Source organism: Salvelinus namaycush, chromosome 42 (genome assembly GCF_016432855.1).
Source record: "Salvelinus namaycush isolate Seneca chromosome 42, SaNama_1.0, whole genome shotgun sequence".
Lineage (NCBI taxonomy): Eukaryota > Metazoa > Chordata > Actinopteri > Salmoniformes > Salmonidae > Salvelinus > Salvelinus namaycush.
The window spans coordinates 22,600,112-22,618,720 of NC_052348.1; the positions used below are offsets into that span (position 1 = coordinate 22,600,112).

Genomic DNA, 18,609 nt, shown 5'->3' on the forward strand with positions numbered 1-18,609 from the left:
TAGAACGGTGGAAATCTGTCCGTTTTCGTGAGACGCAGAGTAGGTGAACGGATGATCTCCGCATGAGTGGTTCCCACGTAAAGCATGGAGGAGGAGGTGTGATGGTGCTTTGCTGGTAACACTGTATGTGATTTATTTTGAATTCAAGGCACACTTAACCAGCATGGCTACCACAGCATTCTGCAGCGATACACCATCCCATCTGGTTTGCGCTTAGTGGGACTATCATTTGTTTTTCAACAGGATAATGATCCAACACACCTCCAGGCTGTGTAAGGGCTTTTTGACCAAGAAGGAGAGTGATGGAGTACTGCATCAGATGACCTGGCCTCCACAATCACCTGACGTCAACGCAATTGAGACGGTTTGGGATGAGTTGGACTGCAGAGTGAAGGAAAACCAGCCAACAATTGCTCAGCATATGTGGGATCTCCTTCAAGACTGCTGGAAAAGCATTCCAGGTGAAGCTGGTTTGTTAGTAAATGATTCCATATGTGTTATTTCATAGTTTTGATGTCTTCACTATAATTCTACAATGTAGAAAATAGTAAAAATAAAACCCTTGAATGAGTAGGTGTGTCCAAACGTTTGACTGGTACTGTATATATTTTTTTAACAAATTCATTTCAGGAGATCCGGCCTGTGTTTGCGCTGGTGCGACTTCAGATGGTCCAGTTGTTTGAAGCGGAGTCCACATACAGCGCAGCAGTACGGTCTCTCCCCAGTGTGGATACGCTGGTGCACCTTCAAATTGTCTGCCCGTGTGAAGCGCTTGTCACACATGGTGCAGCGGTGAGGTTTCTCCTGTGTGTGAATGCGCTGATGCAGTTTGAGGTTCCAGAGCCGATTGAACTTGTTCCCACAGATGGAGCAGCAGTAGGGCTTGTCTGTCGTCTGGCTGCACTTGTGCCTCTTCAGGTCAGAGAAGGAAGTGAAGCCCTTGCTGCATTGGCTACAGAGGTGGAGTCCCTCGGCCTGGTGGGCCCGCTGGTGGACCTTGAGGTTGCAGGCCTGGGTGAAGATCTTACCGCACTGGGTGCGCGAGTATGGAGGTCCAGACCCTGACCCTGTGCTCAACCCTCTACCCATTTCGTGTTTCTGCTTGTGGGCCTTGAGGGAAACGGAGTCTGGGAAGGTCTTAGTGCATTGATTGCAGGCGTGACACCTCCCCCCTCCTCCTCCTTTTACCTGCTCTTGTGAATGATTGCTGAGGTTTAAAGAGTGTCCAAAGTTGCCAGCAGCACCATACAGGCTCTCTGTGTTGTTGTGGGCTGAGCTTCCAGAGTGGATGGAGGTTAGCCCCCTGTGGCCGGCTCTGCTACCCAACTCCGGCACACCGTGTTCGGGGTACAAGACACTGGAGTCCTGCAGGTACCCCTCCTCGTTTATCAACAGGCAGTTCCGTTCTCCCACCTCTGGGTGGGGGGGTGGCGTTGGCGATCCCACCTGCTCCCTCTGGCTCTGATGGGGGTCAGGCATCTGGGAGCGATGGTGGTCTCCCCCCTCAGACCCCCCCAAGTTCACTTGGTAGTGACCCGCAGCTCCGTAGCTCAGTGCCCCCAGACGAGACGGAGAACCAGGAAACCTATCCAGCCCTTCTATGTCTACAAGATGGCCGCCACCACCACTACCTTCGCAACCAGACTTCTCAAAGCCGCCCACCAGTTCCTTCATGCTGTAACGAGGGCGGTAGAGAGGGTCGGTGGGGTCCCCTGCGTCTCCCTCGGTGCCCGGAGGTTTAGGCCCTTGGTCTAGACCAGACCCCCAGTCAGCCTGGCACTGCTGCAGCTCCTGCTCACTGAAACTCTTACTGGGCCCCGAGACGTCCGAACCATCGGCCCCTGAAAAACACAGGAGACATGAGGCATTGGCAATAGTAGAAACGGTAGTAGAGTAACTAATGCTCAATTTGAACTTAAAGTTGCAAGTTGACTTGTTATAATACCAATGACAACATATTAGAAGCTACTCTCCTTATCATTCTCATCATCATAAAAGGTAGGCTATTGTCTGTTATTTTTGTTGTAAACTCCTCAACTCACCGTCCAGGCAGAACTCCCATCTCTCCCGTAACTCAGTGTTGTGGAGAGGCTCCTCTTTCAGCAGACTGTCCAGCTTCTGACCTCCGACCTCTGTGGACTGGAAGAGGAAATTAATGAGTCGATTCTGACTAAATTATGGATGAACTGACAGTGAATGAACAGAGCTGACATGATGGTCCCCTATTCTTCCTGACAATCAGTTCTAATCTGTTCTGTACAATATAGTTCTAAACGAACATTCCGTAACACTGGTGTTTAGTCAGTCCCCTACCTACCTCAGAGGTTCTCCTAGGGCTGGTGGCCTCAGCCTCCTCCAGATCATGGAAGGCTGTTTCCCCGGCCACACCCCCACAGCTGCTCCACTCCTCCCCTGGTACCTTCTCCTGCTTCAGGCCACGCCCCCTCTCCACACCTGGCCACAGGTAAACAAAGAGAACATTTCATTGCAAGTAAAAGGAAAGGGCCTAGATTGAAACAACAGACTGAGCAGATCAGAGTGCGATGACGGGTAAGTGTAAAAATGTCTCCTGAATAGAAACCAAGTAAAAGTACCTATAAATGTATTTGTTCTTTTGAGAACCATGAGTCAGTCAGCAGTAGTGAGCGTTCTGAAGTTGAGCCAGACCAGGGTGAAGTAGCGTTCTGAAGTTGAGCCAGACCAGGGTGAAGTAGCGCTCTGAAGTTGAGCCAGACCAGGGTGATGTAGCGCTCTGAAGTTGAGCCAGACCAGGTTGAAGTAGCGCTCTGAAGTTGAGCCAGACCAGGGTGAAGTAGGCGGTGATGTAGCGCTCTGAAGTTGAGCCAGACCAGGGTGATGTAGCGCTCTGAAGTTGAGCCAGACCAGGGTGAAGTAGGCGCTCTGAAGTTGAGCCAGACCAGGGTGAAGTAGCGTTCTGAAGTTGAGCCAGACCAGGGTGATGTAGCGCTCTGAAGTTGAGCCAGACCAGGGTGATGTAGCGCTCTGAAGTTGAGTCAGACCAGGGTGATGTAGCGCTCTGAAGTTGAGCCAGACCAGGGTGAAGTAGCGTTCTGAAGTTGAGCCAGACCAGGGTGATGTAGCGCTCTGAAGTTGAGTCAGACCAGGGTGATGTAGCGCTCTGAAGTTGAGCCAGACCAGGGTGAAGTAGCGCTCTGAAGTTGAGCCAGACCAGGGTGAAGTACCTGCGACTACAGGTGTGGTAGACATTCAGAGATGATTTTGGACCGGTAGGAAAAAGTGGATTCCTGCTTTTTGGCCAACCCGTACGTTGTGTCAGGTTGGGTGAAGGACAAACTGGGAGCGGTTACATCTGTGAAAGTTTTGAGAAGTGGAATTGTATAGAGTTTTTGTGCATCCTCCGCCCAAAGGCAGGGGGCGCTGCGCATCACACGTTTCAACTTGTGTTGTGCTTTGCTCTCTGGAGCAGGACACCCCTCAAAGGAGTGACCAGTAGGGTGGCGTTGAGTGCAGAGGTGGATCAGATGAAAAGGAATACTCTTAGTGTTTGTGACGCCCGCCTTTTGGTGAGTTGTAGACCCGGTGGCTATGGCGAGACTGAGAATACCCTGTCTGTCTTGTTGAGCTTGGAAACAGAGTTTCTACCTGATAAAGGTCAGGTTAGGTTACATTTGATATTCTGTGAGGGCCCATGTTCCGAACATGCTATGGTGCTGTAGGTGTCAAGGATTTGGACATTGCAGCAGTGTGTAGAAGGGAGATCCCACAATGTGAGAAGTGTGCAGGAGGGTATAGTCAGACAGAGTGTAATGAAGGGATAGAGAAACTCTGCGTGTCAACTCTGGGGACGCCCATGCAGCTTGGGATCCCAAGTGCCCTGTGAGAGAGACGGGTTGAGAAAGTTCGAAAGGGACAAAATGTTTCCTATGCTGAAGCAGTGAAAAGAGTAGAGGATAGCCCAAGAATCTCATCTGCGTGTTCGTCGTCCTCACCAGGGTCTTGACCTGACTGCAGTTTGGCATCGTAACCGACTTCAGTGGGCAAATGCTCACATTCGATGGCCACTGGCACACTGGAGAACCATACTCTTTCAACTGTACTGGGCAGATGGCAGACAGCGTGCATGTCGTTGTATGAGTGAGCGTTTTGCTGATGTCAACGTTGTGAACAGAGTGCCCCATGGTGGCGGTGGGGTTATGGTATTGGCAGGCATAAGCTACAGACAACGAACACAATTGCATTTTATCGATGGCAATTTGAATGCAGAGATACCGTGATGAGATTCTGAGGTCCATTGTTGTGCCATTCATCCGCCGCCGTCACCTCATGTTTCAGCATGATAATGCTCGGTCCCATGTCGTAAGGATCTGTACACAATTACTGGAAGCTGAAAATGTCCCAGTTCTTTCATGACCTGCATACTCAGATATGCCACCCATTGAGCATGTGTGGGATGCTCTGGATCGGCGTATGTACGACATTGTGTTCCATTTCCCACCAATATTCTGAAAATTTGCGCAGCCATTTTCTGAGGAGTGGGACAACATTCCACAGGCCACAATCAACAGCCTGATTAACTCTATGTGAAGGAGGTATCGCACTGCATGAGGCAAATGGTGGTCACACCAGATAATGACTGGTTTTCTGAACCATGCCCCTACCTTTTTGTATGGTATCTGTAACCAACAAATGCATATCTGTATTCCCAGTCATGTGAAATCCATAGATTAGTGCCTAATGAATTGATTTCAATTGACTGATTTCCTTATGTTTACTGTAACTCAGCAATATTTGAAATTGTTGCAGGTTGCATTTATATTTTTGTTGAGTAGATATATTGTCTTTAAAAGTCTCTCACTCCTCACCTGTCTGTGAGGTTCCAGAGCTTGTCTCCACGTCAGCTCTCCCACAGTCCGCACACTTCCCCCTCTGGCCTCCCTCTCTATCCCTCTCCTTGCGACTGTCCTCCGACCACTGCAGCCGCTTCTTCAGCGACTCGACCTGCTCCCGGCTCCGGAACACCTCTTCCAGGAAGCTATCCTCCACCAGCCTGGTGATCTCGTATATGGCTGACTTTAGGACCGTCTCCATGACCCCGGAGAGCTGAGACTGGAAGGTTACGATGGCTTCAGACATCATGGCAAACTGTCTACGTGTAGCTAGCTACAGTTATGAGATCGTAAAGTTTACCTACTTTTGTTCAGGTTGGTCAGTGTTACGATCCAGTCTATCAAAATGATATGAAGCTAGCTAATTAGCTAACCTTAGCAGAAAAGATACTGGTAACTAAACCTCTTGCCTCTACCAATAACTGTCCTATTGCAATTGTTTTATCATTTTGAGATATAAGCTGTAGCACTTACTGTATATGAGGCTATTCTAATAAATATAAATACCAGATGTATTGAGAGAAAGTAAGGCTATGGTAGTTGGCATGCTACTTAGCTAGACAGGCAACACAAAAAGCACCCACAAAAACAGTCGAACTTCCGGAAACAAACCAACGGGTTGGGTAGTGGGACAATCTACATCGGAACGCTCTTTACTGGAGTAAAAAGACAACCTTTCTTTAAGCAATAGCTTTGTATGTTACACGTTTACTGTTATTGACGTTCAAAATATAATTCAACTTTTATTATACATTAGGATACAGACACTTACAGTATTTATTGTGTACATTATTATATATATATATATATAGAGAGAGAGAGTTATTACATCACACGAACATTGTACAAAACCAAACAATATACAAATATGACATCATTTTGACAAATACTGTGGACAGTTCTTTGATAAATTGCTATTTATACCTTTCAGGGATGATAAATAATATTCTAAATAAATTAGAACAATATTGAAACGTTTTTTTACCCATGAACTTCTTTTAATAGATGAAACATTTTCCCAATAAAATGAAAAAAATCGAATTCATGTATTGACAGTCACTTCGCATGTATGTAAAATAAAAAAGATAAAATGTGGTAATGCTTACAGGTTTACCCATTTTATCGCTAATGTATATTTTCATATCTGCCCCAAATTTTTTGCTATGCAAACAATAACAAAATAAATGCCCTATAGTCTAATTTTCCAATTCACAAAAACTACACTTATTTTCTACATTAATTGCATATTTAGAAATAAGACTATTACAATGATAACATCTGTGAATAATCTTGTAAGAAACGTCTCTTACTTTATTAGTTAAACTTTATAACTTTGTGAAATACGACGTCAATTCATGCCGTCAGTGATCTTCAGGTCAGAGCTCTATAAAGAGGCCCGAGTTGGAATTCCGAGTTGAATGACCGTTCAAATCGATTTTCAAAGTCGGAGCTCATTTTTTATTTCTTCTTCGATGAGGTTTAACGGAGGTTGGCATTCCAATATGTTGCATTACCGCCACTGGAGTACAACTCCTTTATATTTTGCTTGAAAATAACAATAAATGTACAGAAAAATCTACATTGAAGCGGTTTATCCCGCCCACCACTCAGTACGTTACACTATGCATTGTGCGCAGAGTTCCATTGCCTTTTTGTACACAACATCCATTGAATTATTAAAATGTTTGTCGCTGAGGCAGATTTGTTCCCCATCACTCACAGACGAACATATTGGCCGTGTACGAGAGGATCAAAACTGCAAAGTATCATGGATACATTTCCTGACTAATCTACAAAACATAATTAGCCGTTATTTAAGACGCAAGGTGATTTGTAGATCAGTCAGCCAGCAGTTACTTTGTGGCTCTCGAAAACGGCTATCGTAGCTGCTCCCCCTGAGTGCTAATGCGCATGTGATGTTGGTCAGTATAAACCGGATACAAACGGCCAACCCGGATATGGACCGTCCATGAGTCGGCGTATGCGAACGTGGGTAGGTTGCGTAAAACAACGGTCGGCCATCTTGCACTCAGTCTCCATTTAATATCATACCTCAGTGGTCCACAGAGGAAAGAGAAACCATGATGTCATGGACATAGGCCGACAATTCTGATCAATCCTGTACATTACATTGGAAATAATAATCGAAAGTGTGGGGTGAAGCTGGTTGCCGCCAACATGTCGAAAGAATGTTTTCAAACCCAGTTCGCCTTTGTTATGGAGAGTGTATTGAAGACTGCAGTCACCGAGACAACGAAACTTTTTGAAACAACTATTGCGGAACTGCGAGCCGAAATATCCAGAATAAAAGAAGAGAACGAGGACCTCAAATCGAGGCTTCGATCCCTCGAAAATGTGAAGATATCGACGGGTGAAAGTGAACGCCAAACCGCAGAGCCTGGACCGAGTCAAAGAACATCACGTATCGGCAAACGTGACATTGGCGTTCAATGCGGTGAGTAGAGAACGGGTGTATTCATTCCGCCACACAATTTTATAATGGTTTTACAACAAACGATTTTCAATTTGACAAATTCAGGTAGTTCCCGCCCCGTTTGTTTCCGAAACATTTTGCAACAGAATCGGCGGAATGAATACGCTCCTGGACTAGTTAGCAAAGCTACTTTCAAATGAAAAAACATCCTAATAGCCTAGATATTTGGCTGAGCATGAAGGCTCAACGCTGAGAATATTTTCCCAAACTGATTAATGTATACGTTTTAATTTGTATACACCTTTTTTGGAACGTAACCAGTAAACTCAACATCAGGCTAATAGGGTGAGAACTCAACATGTCAGGTGTATGTTACAAGCGGATATGAAGCCTAGTCAGTGTATGGAGAAGTTGGAGGCGAAACTAGCCAGACACTTCAGAGGATGTGGGCTGCTTGGCCTGGATAGTGGCGAGAAGCAACGGGCGGTACAGGAGGGAGGCGACTCCAAGTCGATAATCACGTAATAATAAGGAATTCCCCTCGACCACAAATGGGTGGAACCCAACATTCGTCCCTACTGATCACTGCTGTGTTGTTCGATGTACATGTAGCCAGGTCAAAAATCCCGACCTACAATTCACAAGGGGTGGCAGGTAGCTTAGCGGTTAAGAGCGTTGGGCCAGGAACCGAAATGTCGCTGTACAGTTCACACAGGGCGGCTAAGAGCGTTGGACCAGGAACCGAAATGTCGCTGATTCGAATCCCCGACCCTGCAAAGTGTTACAAATCTACCGTTTTTATTTTCTTCTCCCCTTGACCAAGGAAGGCTGCACCTCTGATTCAGAGGGGTTGGGTTAAATGCGGAAGACACATTTCAGTTTAATTCATTCAGTTGCGCAACAGACTCCCTTTTGCTTCCCTTTCATTTTCCCAATGCTCTCACATAGGGAAATGGAGTTTGCGAGAAAGGCCTGTAGCTTCAGGCTAGTCGTTGTAGGGGGACGCGGTGTCCATGTAGGCTACACATAGCTGTGTGTGTGGAAAACATTGAATCACAGGTCAGACGTTTAACTTGTTCAGTACTGTCCGTTTGTAACTCCACTCCCTGCTTGCAGCTGTATAGTCCGTTTTGGTGTTGTTGATCTTGGCTAGCATTATAAAAACCAGAGCCTGTCATTTCCAATGGGAGGAAATGAATCAGAGTGGGCAGAACAAGCACTGGGGGGTGCAGAGCCTTGCACCAGCTAGTGAGATCCTATAGAGTCCCACAGTGGAGGTGTCAATGATAGACTGGCCATCTGGAGCACTAGGAGTTTTGCTGTCAAACGGGCCCAGTGGGCCCGTTTGACAGTTGGGGCCGATGCAACAATATAAATAACCCCAGCCCCTGTTTAAATAAAATTAACAAAGTGCTGTGTGTCTGATTGGCCCAGGCGAGTGGGCTGCCGGCCCACTGCCACTGTGATTGGGTATTACATCTGTTAGCCTCTCTCTCCCAGCCAATTACTTTTTGTCCAGTCCATTTTCTAACTTTACCTGGGCCCCGCCCCTTTCCCATCTCTGTTAAGTGGTGACATTTGGATAAATAGTGCAGTGGAGCAAGATGGACCAACAGAGAGAATGTAAAGGTGGTGCTGAAAAGCGGAGAGAGAAGTGGTTGAAGTCCCTTTAGGATGATGAAGCCAAATATTTAAAAATAACAAATGATTCATTTGGCGCGGTTACCAGTCAATCATCTCAGCCTAGTGAGCCTGAAGGCACTGGCAGCAGAGAGGAGAGAGAGCAGCCCATTGAGCCCAGCGATACCAGTTCAACTGTTAGTCAAGGGTTTGCAGCTGAAGCGGTAAGACAGAAGACAATAGGGATAAGATGAGCAATGTTTGGGTTTGGCTATTTAGCTATATCGGGTGCCTTTTGTTGAAACAAGCGCTCCTCAACGTCACTTTTTGTGAACCAACCAATCACAGCCTGGATGGGGCGGGACATTAAAAAAAGGTTGCTGTTGAACTCATTGTTATGCATGAATGGTTATGATTATTGTCAAGTTAGTACTTAGCATTAACAAATTAGAGACCAACCACCAATGTAGACCCTTTTTCTTGCACAAGGATTTAATGACAGAATAAAACATACAAAAATTATAAATGTTGGTTGTGTATTTCTTAAACTGCTGTATTGTCCAATTGGAATTAATATTATACTAGTGATATATAGTATACTATTATATGAAATTATGAATATACTAACATTTATATAATTAATATGAATATTATACAAACATTCTACTATTATATGAACATTATACATCTTATTTAATGATATACTAATTGATACTAATTACTCATCCAGGTTGAGGATAGTGCATCTGCAGTGGACAGATCTAGATTGAGCCAGGATGCCACTGCCACCCCAATTTGTTACCCTCAACAACTTTAAACATCTGCTATCTGAGCAGCTAACCGATCGCTGCAGCTGTACATAGTCCATCGGTATATAGCCCACCCAATTTACCTACCTCATCCCCATACTGTTTTTATTTATTTACTTTTCTGCTCTTTTGCACACCAGTATCTCTACTTGCACATGATCATCTGATGATTTATCACCCCAGTGTTAATCTGCTAAATTGTAATTATTTGCTCCTATGGCCTATTTATTGCCTACCTCCTCATGCCTTTTGCACACATTGTATATAGATTCTCTTTTTTTTCTTTTTTCCCCCTACTGTGTTATTGACTTGTTTATTGTTTACTCCATGTGTAACTCTGTGTTGTTGTCTGTTCACACTGCTATGCTTTATCTTGGCCAGGTCGCAGTTGCAAATGAGAACTTGTTCTCAACTAGCCTACCTGGTTAAATAAAGGTGAAATAAAATAAAGAAGGGGACCTAAATATGTTTTGTAGTTTCCACCCCCAACAAAAGTGTGAAAAGTCTGTGGTGCAGAAGATTTTCTTATGTAAAGATGGGACCAACAGGAAGTGGCTGTCATACAGTGAAGAGAACCATGCTTTATTCTGCTTCATTTGTATGGCATTTGCAAAGCCCACAGAGTACAGCCCTTTCATGAATGGAATGGCAGACTGGAAGCAGATCCATCAGAGAGTGGAAGAGCATTATGCATAGAGGTTATGCTGAGGCCTACTTTCTAAGGTCCTCCAAAGGTAAAATTGAGAGCCTGTTCCTCGGCAGTCTGATGTCTGCTCATAGAGAGCAAGTGAACAGAAGAAGGCAAGTGCTAGAGCGCATTATAGATGTTATTAAAGTCATAGGGAAAGAGGGGTCTGAGCTACAGAGGCCTGCAGTCTGAAGCAGCTTATACGTTAGATGACAGCAGCATTGACCATGCCAACTTTTTAGAGATGATCATTCTGCTGGGAAAGTACGACATGTGTATGAAAGAGCATCTCACTGCCTGCATAGAGGAAAGCAAAAAACTGCATGAGTCTGGGTCAAGAGGGGGCAGAGGCTCTCTAATCACTCTATTATCAAAGACTTCCATCGATAACGTCGTTACCACCATCCAACACACAATGCAGGCCACCGTAGCAAGTGAAACCCAGGAAGCTGGCATGTTTTCAGTCCAGATTGACACTACGCAGGACATTACAACACAAGACCAATGCTCTGTCATAGTCAGATATGTAACGAACGTCATCCATGAGGCTTGTGGCTGTGCTGAAATGCGAGGCATCCACTGGACTATACTTTGTCCAGGCACTGAGTGAAGTACTGGAAAACATGAAGCTTGACATCAGCAAGAGCATTGGCAATTCCACTGATGGAGCCTCCAGTATGCAAGGCCAGAATAAAAGCTTCTCTGCCCTGCTCTCCGCAAAGTCTACCAATCAAGTGCATGTGTGGTGCTATGCACACATTTTGAACCTTGTTTTGGCAGACACAACAGAAAGTGTCTTGGCAAGTGGGTCAGGTTTCTCATTAACAACATAGCTGTGTTCTTCTGTGAATCCTACCAAAGGATGAACATTTGGGAAAAGGAGAGCAAGGACCCGAGACACAGACGTCTTGCTCCAATTGGAGAGACACGCTGGTGGGATAAAGACAGTGGCTTTAAGAAAGTCTCTGGAGCTTTTGGAAATCCAGATGAGGGTCTGTATGTTGATGTCCTTCTCACCGTGCAAGATCAGAAAAACATCACCGCTACTGCACGGGTCAAGGCACGAGGATACATTGAGGGGTTTCTGAAGTATGAAACAATACTTACAGCTCAGATATTCCTCAGAATATTTCAGGTCACCTCACCAGTCACAAAATATCATCAAACAAGTGGAATGGACATTCTGTCTGCGCATCGTATGGTTGTGTCTACAGAGGAGCAGCTGAAAGGAACGGCAAGAGATTTTGAAAAAGTCAAGGCAGCTGCAGACACATTTGTTCAGTGGGCCAACAGAAAGTTGCAGGAACGGGTTGAGGAAACAGAGCTGGAGTTAGAGACCACTCTGCCAACGAAAAGGGCTGGAAAGAAAACCATGCCTGGAGAGATGGCACAATGAGATATTTACTGGGGCAGAGAGTGCATACAGGATTGGTGTCCACAATCAAATACTGGATACAGTTATAGATGGCATCCATCGGCTATTTCTGAGTAATGACACTGTGTATGCCGACATGACTCTTCTGGACCCTAAACACTTTAGTCAGATAACATCCAGTGCCAGTGGCCTTCCACAGACAGCCCTTCAAGAACTAAGCAAATGTTTGATCAAATTTAAATCTGGCCAATTTACAGAGTGAGCTCATGAGTCTGGCAGAACAGTGGACTAGGTTAAAGCAATCGGGATTTGAAGAACACACAACCAGGACTATGGAGGATCATGGACCTGAAGGAAATAAAGACGAGGTGGAGATGGTGAACAAGAGCTGTTCATCTTGCAAGGACCGTCCAGTGTGTTGCTACCGTATTCTTAGTCAGTACAACCTATTGACTGACGCATACCACATCCTGGGCCTTGCTTACAAGTTCTTACTTACCCTGTCAGTAACCCAGGTAGCTTGCGAGTGGAGCTTCTCTACTCTGAAATTCATCAATCGAATGCTCAGGAGCACTCTCTCAACAGCACCCGGAGGTTTTTATGCTCATGGCTACTGAGTGAGATGTTTTAATGGCCCTGGACAGTGACCTGGTTATAGATGGCATTGCTGAGAGAAGTGAGCTGCTGCAGAAATTGCTCATTTAAGGAGGTAGGAAATATGTTTATTTAAATATTATTCTAGGACTTGCCTACTCACCAGTCTTTTCACCAACAAATGTCTTTGTGTATTATTTATTTTACTGGTCAGATGGTTCCAGAGATTCTTGCCACCTTGCTGCCAGTGTCATTGTGCCAATATGTGCTCCTTCCAGCCAGCCGCCTCCTAAGAGCCACATGTTCCCCTTTTTCTATTTTACATCTATTTTACTAAAGATATTGTTCAGTAATCTTGTTTACATAAAGTTTTTTGTTTCAGTGGTGGTGTATTGCTGGTGGGGTTTTGGTGGGCTGGTCTGAGTCAAAGTCCAGGGCCATTTTTTTCATTCCCAGTCCATCCCTGGGAGGTGTCATCATACCCATAAAACCTAGCGGACAAATAGAGAAATATTTTAAGTTTTTATTAAATCTGAAAACAAGGCCTGTGTTTTGTCAGTCTTCGCTTGCTATTATGACAATCGAATTCAACAATACAAATAATGTTTTGAAATTGACTTTCGTTTTCAACAGCATTTCAAACAAAACATGTAACTATTAACTATAGCCATTGAATTCTACTATGTCAATATACCATGCATTAGAGGTAAATATACACGCTCTATAACGCCCTTCAAGCCAATCATAAAAGAGTATTCAATAATGCCATGGAGAAATAAGAATTTGTCAGGCAGACAGTGGAACACCTTTTTTTGGTAGAAAAAATACACTTAAGCTTCATTTCTATATATCTGCTTCTAACTTCTGAAATGTGATAGGCCCATGTTTTCATGAGCTGAAATAAAAGATCACAGAAATGTTCCAATATGCACAAAAAGCGTATTCTTTAATTTTGTGCACAAACTGGTTTACATCGCTGTTAGTGAACATTTCTCATTTGCCAAGATAATCCATCCACCTGACAGGTGTGGCATATCAAGAAACTGATTAAACAGCATGATCATTACACAGGTGCACCTTGTGCTGGGGACAATAAAGGCCACTCTAAAATGTGCAGTTTTGTCACAATGCCACAGATGTCTCAAGTTTTGAGGGAGCATGCAGACTGCAGGAATGTTCACCAGAGCTGTTGCCAGAGAATTGAATGTTAATTTCGCTACCATAAGCCGCCTCCAACATTGTTTTAGAAAATTTGGCAGTACGTCCAACCGAAGACCACGTGTAACCATGCCAGCCCAGGATCTCCACATCTGTGTTCTTCACCTGTGAGATTGTCTGAGACCAGCTACCTGGATAGCTGATGAAACGGAGGAGTATTTCTGTCTGTAATAAAGCCCTTTGTGGGGGAAAACTAACTCTTATTTGCTGGGCCTGGCTCCCCAGTGGGTGAGCCTACACCCTACCTGGCCCACCCATGGCTGCAACCCTGTCAAGTCGTGTGAAATCCATAGATAAGGGCCTAATGAATTTATTTCAACTGACTGATTTCCTTATAAACTGTAACTCACCTAAATCGTGGAAATTGTTGCATGTTGCGTTTATATTTTTGTTCAGTGTGTGTGTATAGATATTCATATACAAAATCACTTTAAATTAAATTAGTCCTTGACCATGTGACCTAGTCACCTCAAACCAACTTTGGATTGTTCAGAGGGTAGGGACAAACAAAAAAATAAATATATATTTTACCTTCATTTCGTTGTCACTTTTTTGGACTTCTAGTTTCAATGGCTCCTTGAAAACACCCACAGATGAATTTGTCTCAAGTCAAAACATCCTTTAAGTTTCTCATTCTCATCAATATATATTTATAAACTACTGGACAGATGTGCATGCCACTTTCACGTAGCAGCGACAGCGATAGTAGCAGTAGTATTGATAGTAGTAGCAGTAGACACATTAGACTTATGATTATGGGCTTGGATTTCTAGCTAACAGTTGTAGGATTTTTTTCAACGGTCTATAGACTACAATATTACACAGAAGAAAATGTGGTTTTGAGAGGTGTGGTCGATTAGGTACGGTGTGTTGCAACACATACTGTTCTGTCAGGCTTATGTCCTAACCACTCTCTCTCCCCCGATCTGTTATTTCCAGTTCTGACAGCTCATGCTTTGCCTCGGGCTGGGCAGCAGCACCTGCGGGAGGAGGACCAGGGGATGGAGCTGCACCGGGGGGCCTACGATGAGGAGGGCAACCCACAGACGGCCTTAGTGCTGATCAAACAGGAGGTGGACTGGGTAAGACAGTCCCCACCTGGCCTGAGTCCCCGATCTGTTTGGGCCAGTGCTATCAAGGATCGTTGGGACGCCCCTTTCCTAAACCCCTACTTAAGGGGTTTAGGTAGGGATTTAGATTTCAACTTCAACGGGGTAGGGAAGTCCTAAAGATCCCGGATAGCACGGACCGATTTGTTTTCTGTCTTGCCAATTCATCCACCTCTCTACTCAACCTATTTTTGTTGACCCCAGAGAAAAGGAAACACCTGTACACTGCACTTGCTGGAATCTTCTTCTTTTTATTTAGACTTACGTACATCGGCCTAACAGCCTTTGTCAGAGTTTTTGTTGACACTAATATAGCCTGTTGTTGTTGCCATTGTTCCCCCCCCCCCCCCTTCCCCAGGAGGCAGACTATTCTGATGACTACTCCCCCGGGTACATACTGCTGAAGAAGGAGGGGGGAGATCCCCCGACTCTGGTCCGCAGACAACCTCTCAGAGAGTTACCAGGCAGAGGTAGGAACTAGGGAGACCTGCTTCTGAATCACACATCTTATTACAATGTATTAAAGAGTATTGGGATGAGAACCAGGCTCTAATAATATCTATATTAATCTCTCCACTGTTATTCTCTGTCTTTTGTTCTTTCTGTCTCTCCCTTTCAACTTTCCCCTCTACCTTTCTCCATCCTGTCAATCTCCCTCCTTCTGTAGCCCTGGTCCCACCTGGAGCCGTCAGGGCCCTGGTCAACCGTTACACCCAGGAAAGGCCTCCCACCACCCAGTCTACCTCAGCAGAGCCCCCCCTCCAGGGAGATCCAGACACCCAGGAGGTCCCCCAGGCTCTCAGCCCATCCCAGCCCAGGACCAGAGAGGTTACCAGTGGCAGTGCAGGCCAGGACCCTGGAGGAAAACAGCAATCACTGGTAATACCAGCAGCAGAGCCTCCATCAACATTAAACCAGACAGCATCTCCTCAATCAGCAGCCACTATCCAGTCTACATCAACTGTCCTGTCTGCTGTAATGGCCCAGTCCACGGTAACTAGTCTGTCAAAAGAAACTGTCCAAACGACCACAGCGGTTCAGTCGACCGTACCGGTGAAATCGACAGCAGCATCGTCAGAGCGCTCGCCACCTGTCCTCTCCGGGTTACCCAGAACCCCTCTTCAGGATACACAGCCCAGCCCCGTACCCCCTCGTCCTCCTCGATCATCACCATCACAGTCTCACACAGACGTTCTACCTGTAGCTCGTCCAATATCAGTGCCCTCAATACAACCAGCTAGGCCTACAGCTGTACCTGATGGACCACCGGCCGCACCACCAACACAACTGCAACCGCCTACAGTTTTGGAGAAGACGGGTGTTGCCACGGAAACATCGCTAACACCACCGGTCCAGTCCGCTCCGTCTCCGACTGTGTTGACAGAACCTGCCGGCCCCCCTGAGAAGCAGGCGTCGTTGGTCACTGAGCATGTGCAACGCTCCTCCACTGTGCCACGACCGAAGTCCCCTGTTGTCCCAGAGAGGACGTCTGATGAAGCCCCTGTACAGCTGTCAGCCCCTGCTGTAACCACACCCACACCCTCTGGCTGCTGTCAGATGTCTAAGACACAGTTTTTAGCTCAGTTGTCAGTAGTACCCCGAGTATGTGCTCCACCGAGGCTGGAGAAAGACGAGGAGGAAAAAGAGGGTCAGGAAGATGAGGGCGAGAGGCTTTCCCCCCTCCCTGCCACATCTACGGAAGCTGTGATGACAAGGACTGTCGCTACGGAGACGACCCCCGCCAGCGAGAATAAGGAGGAGATTGTTGTCCAGGTAGGCGGCAAGCAAAAATCAAGTCGACGTGAAGCGCTCCTCTCCGGTCTCCGCCTCCGCTTAAGGCCCCGCCCCCAGGACAGCACACCATCTCCAGTGGTTGCTAAGAAACCCAGAGGAGAGAGAACCGCCCCTATAGACCATGACTACTCAAAGGTGATGCAGAACGGAGAAGAAAAGTCCAGGGAATCACACGTTGACCAGGATGTAGTAGAGGACACCGCTAACGGTGAGATGGCTGACGACAAGTCTAGTGGACAAGGAAGTAGTAACCAAGTCATGATTGAGGAAGAGGGAGGAGCTAACACTGATGTGACCTCTCCGACCAGACAGTCACCTATTGTTGGAGGTGTGTCCAAATCCAAGAAGAGAAGCATGACCTGGGTGCAGGCTCAGAGACTATTGGCACTAGCCCAGGCTAAGAGGAGTAGGTCAAAGGTCACCAAGGCCTCACAGAGAGGTCTGAGGTCAGAGCTAAGAGGCTTGGTCACACAGACACAGTTTCTGCCTTCTAACCCACAGCGCCGCCGGTCATACAGACCCAGCCCTCAAGCTGCCTCCAGTCCACGCCGCACCAGCCCTCGCCAGGTTACAGGGGACAACACAAGCCCTCCTCCTGCCACCCCTCCTCACCCACAGCCTCACCCCTTCAAGGTCACTTCCACCACCCCTCGTCGCGGAAGACCTCGTTCTGCGGCCGTGGAGGCTTTACATTTGAAACGGTCTCCCTCCACCCCTCAACCTATCCCCTTCATTGTCACTGTCAGCCCTCGCTCCAACTTCAAAAAGTCCCCCCAGTGCCCACTGACTTTCCAGCAGGCGCGCCGATACCGCCAATCACAACCGATGTGGTCGCCACCGGGACCGTTCCAGCTCCAACAGTCTCCCAAGGCTCCACGGAAACGCCTCGCCAAGAACCAGTGTGCAGACTGCGGTCGTGTCCTGAGCAGCGCCGCTGCTTTAGAGAGTCACGCCTCCCTCCACTCAGGGAAGCGCCCGTTCGCCTGCTCTGTCTGCGGCAAGGACTTCCCCGACCTCAAGGGCCTCAACCGCCACGCCCGCGTCCATGGCGACCAGCGGGGCCACCAGTGTCCGCAGTGCAGCAAGACTTTCGTCTACCGCTTCGGCCTGACTAAGCATGAGCAGGTGGTCCACTGTGGCGTGCGTCCGTTCGTCTGCCCGATCTGTGACAAACGCTTAATTACACAGCGTGACCTGGAGGCTCATATCCGCGTTCACACCGGAGAGAAACCGTTTGCCTGCTCCCTCTGTGTGAAGCGGTTCAAGAGGCGTGTGGAGCTGAATGTTCACTTGATGTGGCATAACGGGGAGAAGAGACACTGGTGCTCGTACTGCGGGAAGGGATTTCTGGATTACAATAATCTGAAGAACCACAAACTGGTCCACACTGGGGAGAAACCTTACACTTGTTCCGAGTGTGGCAAGCGCTTCAAACAGACTGGTCATCTGAAGAAACACCTGAAGACTGTACACAAAGACCGATAGAGGGCAGGGGACAAATACTCAGTGACATCCTATTCCCTATATAGTGCACCTCTTTTGACCAGAAACAGTGGCAGGCCCTTGTAAAGTAGTGCACTAGATAGGGTGTCATAGGAGCTATTGAGGGGGAATAGTTCTTTCTCCATTTGCTGTGAATTCAAAACCCAGCCATGTTAGTTTTAATGAAGCAGGGATCCCCATCTATTCTGACAGTGATTGGGAAAGACTTGTTCTCTTATGTATTGATTAATTATAAGTATCAAAGCTTTTGTTTTATAAACAGTTGGGCCCGCTTTTGTTGTTTAGAAGAATCTTGCTACGAGAGAATGAAGTAGCAAAGTGTAAAAAATTTTTTTTTTACAAAATTGTTTTATTTTAGTTGAGACGGAGTTGGTTATTTGTATTTAAAACATGAATTCTGGTTATTTGCTATTCATTAGAAAAGTTTGAAGCCTAAAAAACAAGTTTAAATGTAGGTGTAGTGTGTTCAGGTCATGGTGTTTATGTTCTGCGGTTTTGAACTACAATGAACAGAAATATAAACGCAACATGGAAAATGTTGGTTTCATGAGCTGAAATAAAACAACCCACAAAAAGCCTATTTCTCTCAAATTGTGC

At 46.2% G+C, this 18,609-nt stretch overlaps 2 protein-coding genes across 5 annotated transcripts; one reads left to right on the top strand and one right to left on the bottom strand.

Annotated features, from left to right (window-relative positions):
* Nucleotides 1-523: 523 nt before the first annotated feature.
* On the bottom strand, nt 524-5,473 carry LOC120035133 (zinc finger protein 227-like). Of its 4 annotated transcripts, none has more exons than XM_038981929.1 (5): nt 5,343-5,473; nt 4,845-5,088; nt 2,318-2,454; nt 2,043-2,139; nt 524-1,841 (listed from the first exon to the last, which is right to left on the bottom strand). In XM_038981929.1, exons 2-5 carry the CDS (start codon nt 5,068-5,070, stop codon nt 622-624), a joined length of 1,680 nt encoding a protein of 559 aa, XP_038837857.1. In that variant the 5' UTR covers nt 5,071-5,088; nt 5,343-5,473; the 3' UTR covers nt 524-621. The 4 variants fall into 4 exon arrangements, with proteins under 4 accessions (XP_038837857.1, XP_038837856.1, XP_038837855.1 ...); XM_038981928.1 differs by having other exon boundaries at nt 5,174-5,473; XM_038981927.1 differs by having other exon boundaries at nt 4,845-5,473.
* A 1,388-nt stretch (nt 5,474-6,861) lies between these two features.
* On the top strand, nt 6,862-18,592 carry LOC120035120 (zinc finger protein 777-like). Its single transcript, XM_038981914.1, has 4 exons — nt 6,862-7,323; nt 14,546-14,688; nt 15,074-15,185; nt 15,383-18,592. Exons 1-4 carry the CDS (start codon nt 7,047-7,049, stop codon nt 17,992-17,994), a joined length of 3,144 nt encoding a protein of 1,047 aa, XP_038837842.1. The 5' UTR covers nt 6,862-7,046; the 3' UTR covers nt 17,995-18,592.
* Nucleotides 18,593-18,609: the final 17 nt, after the last annotated feature.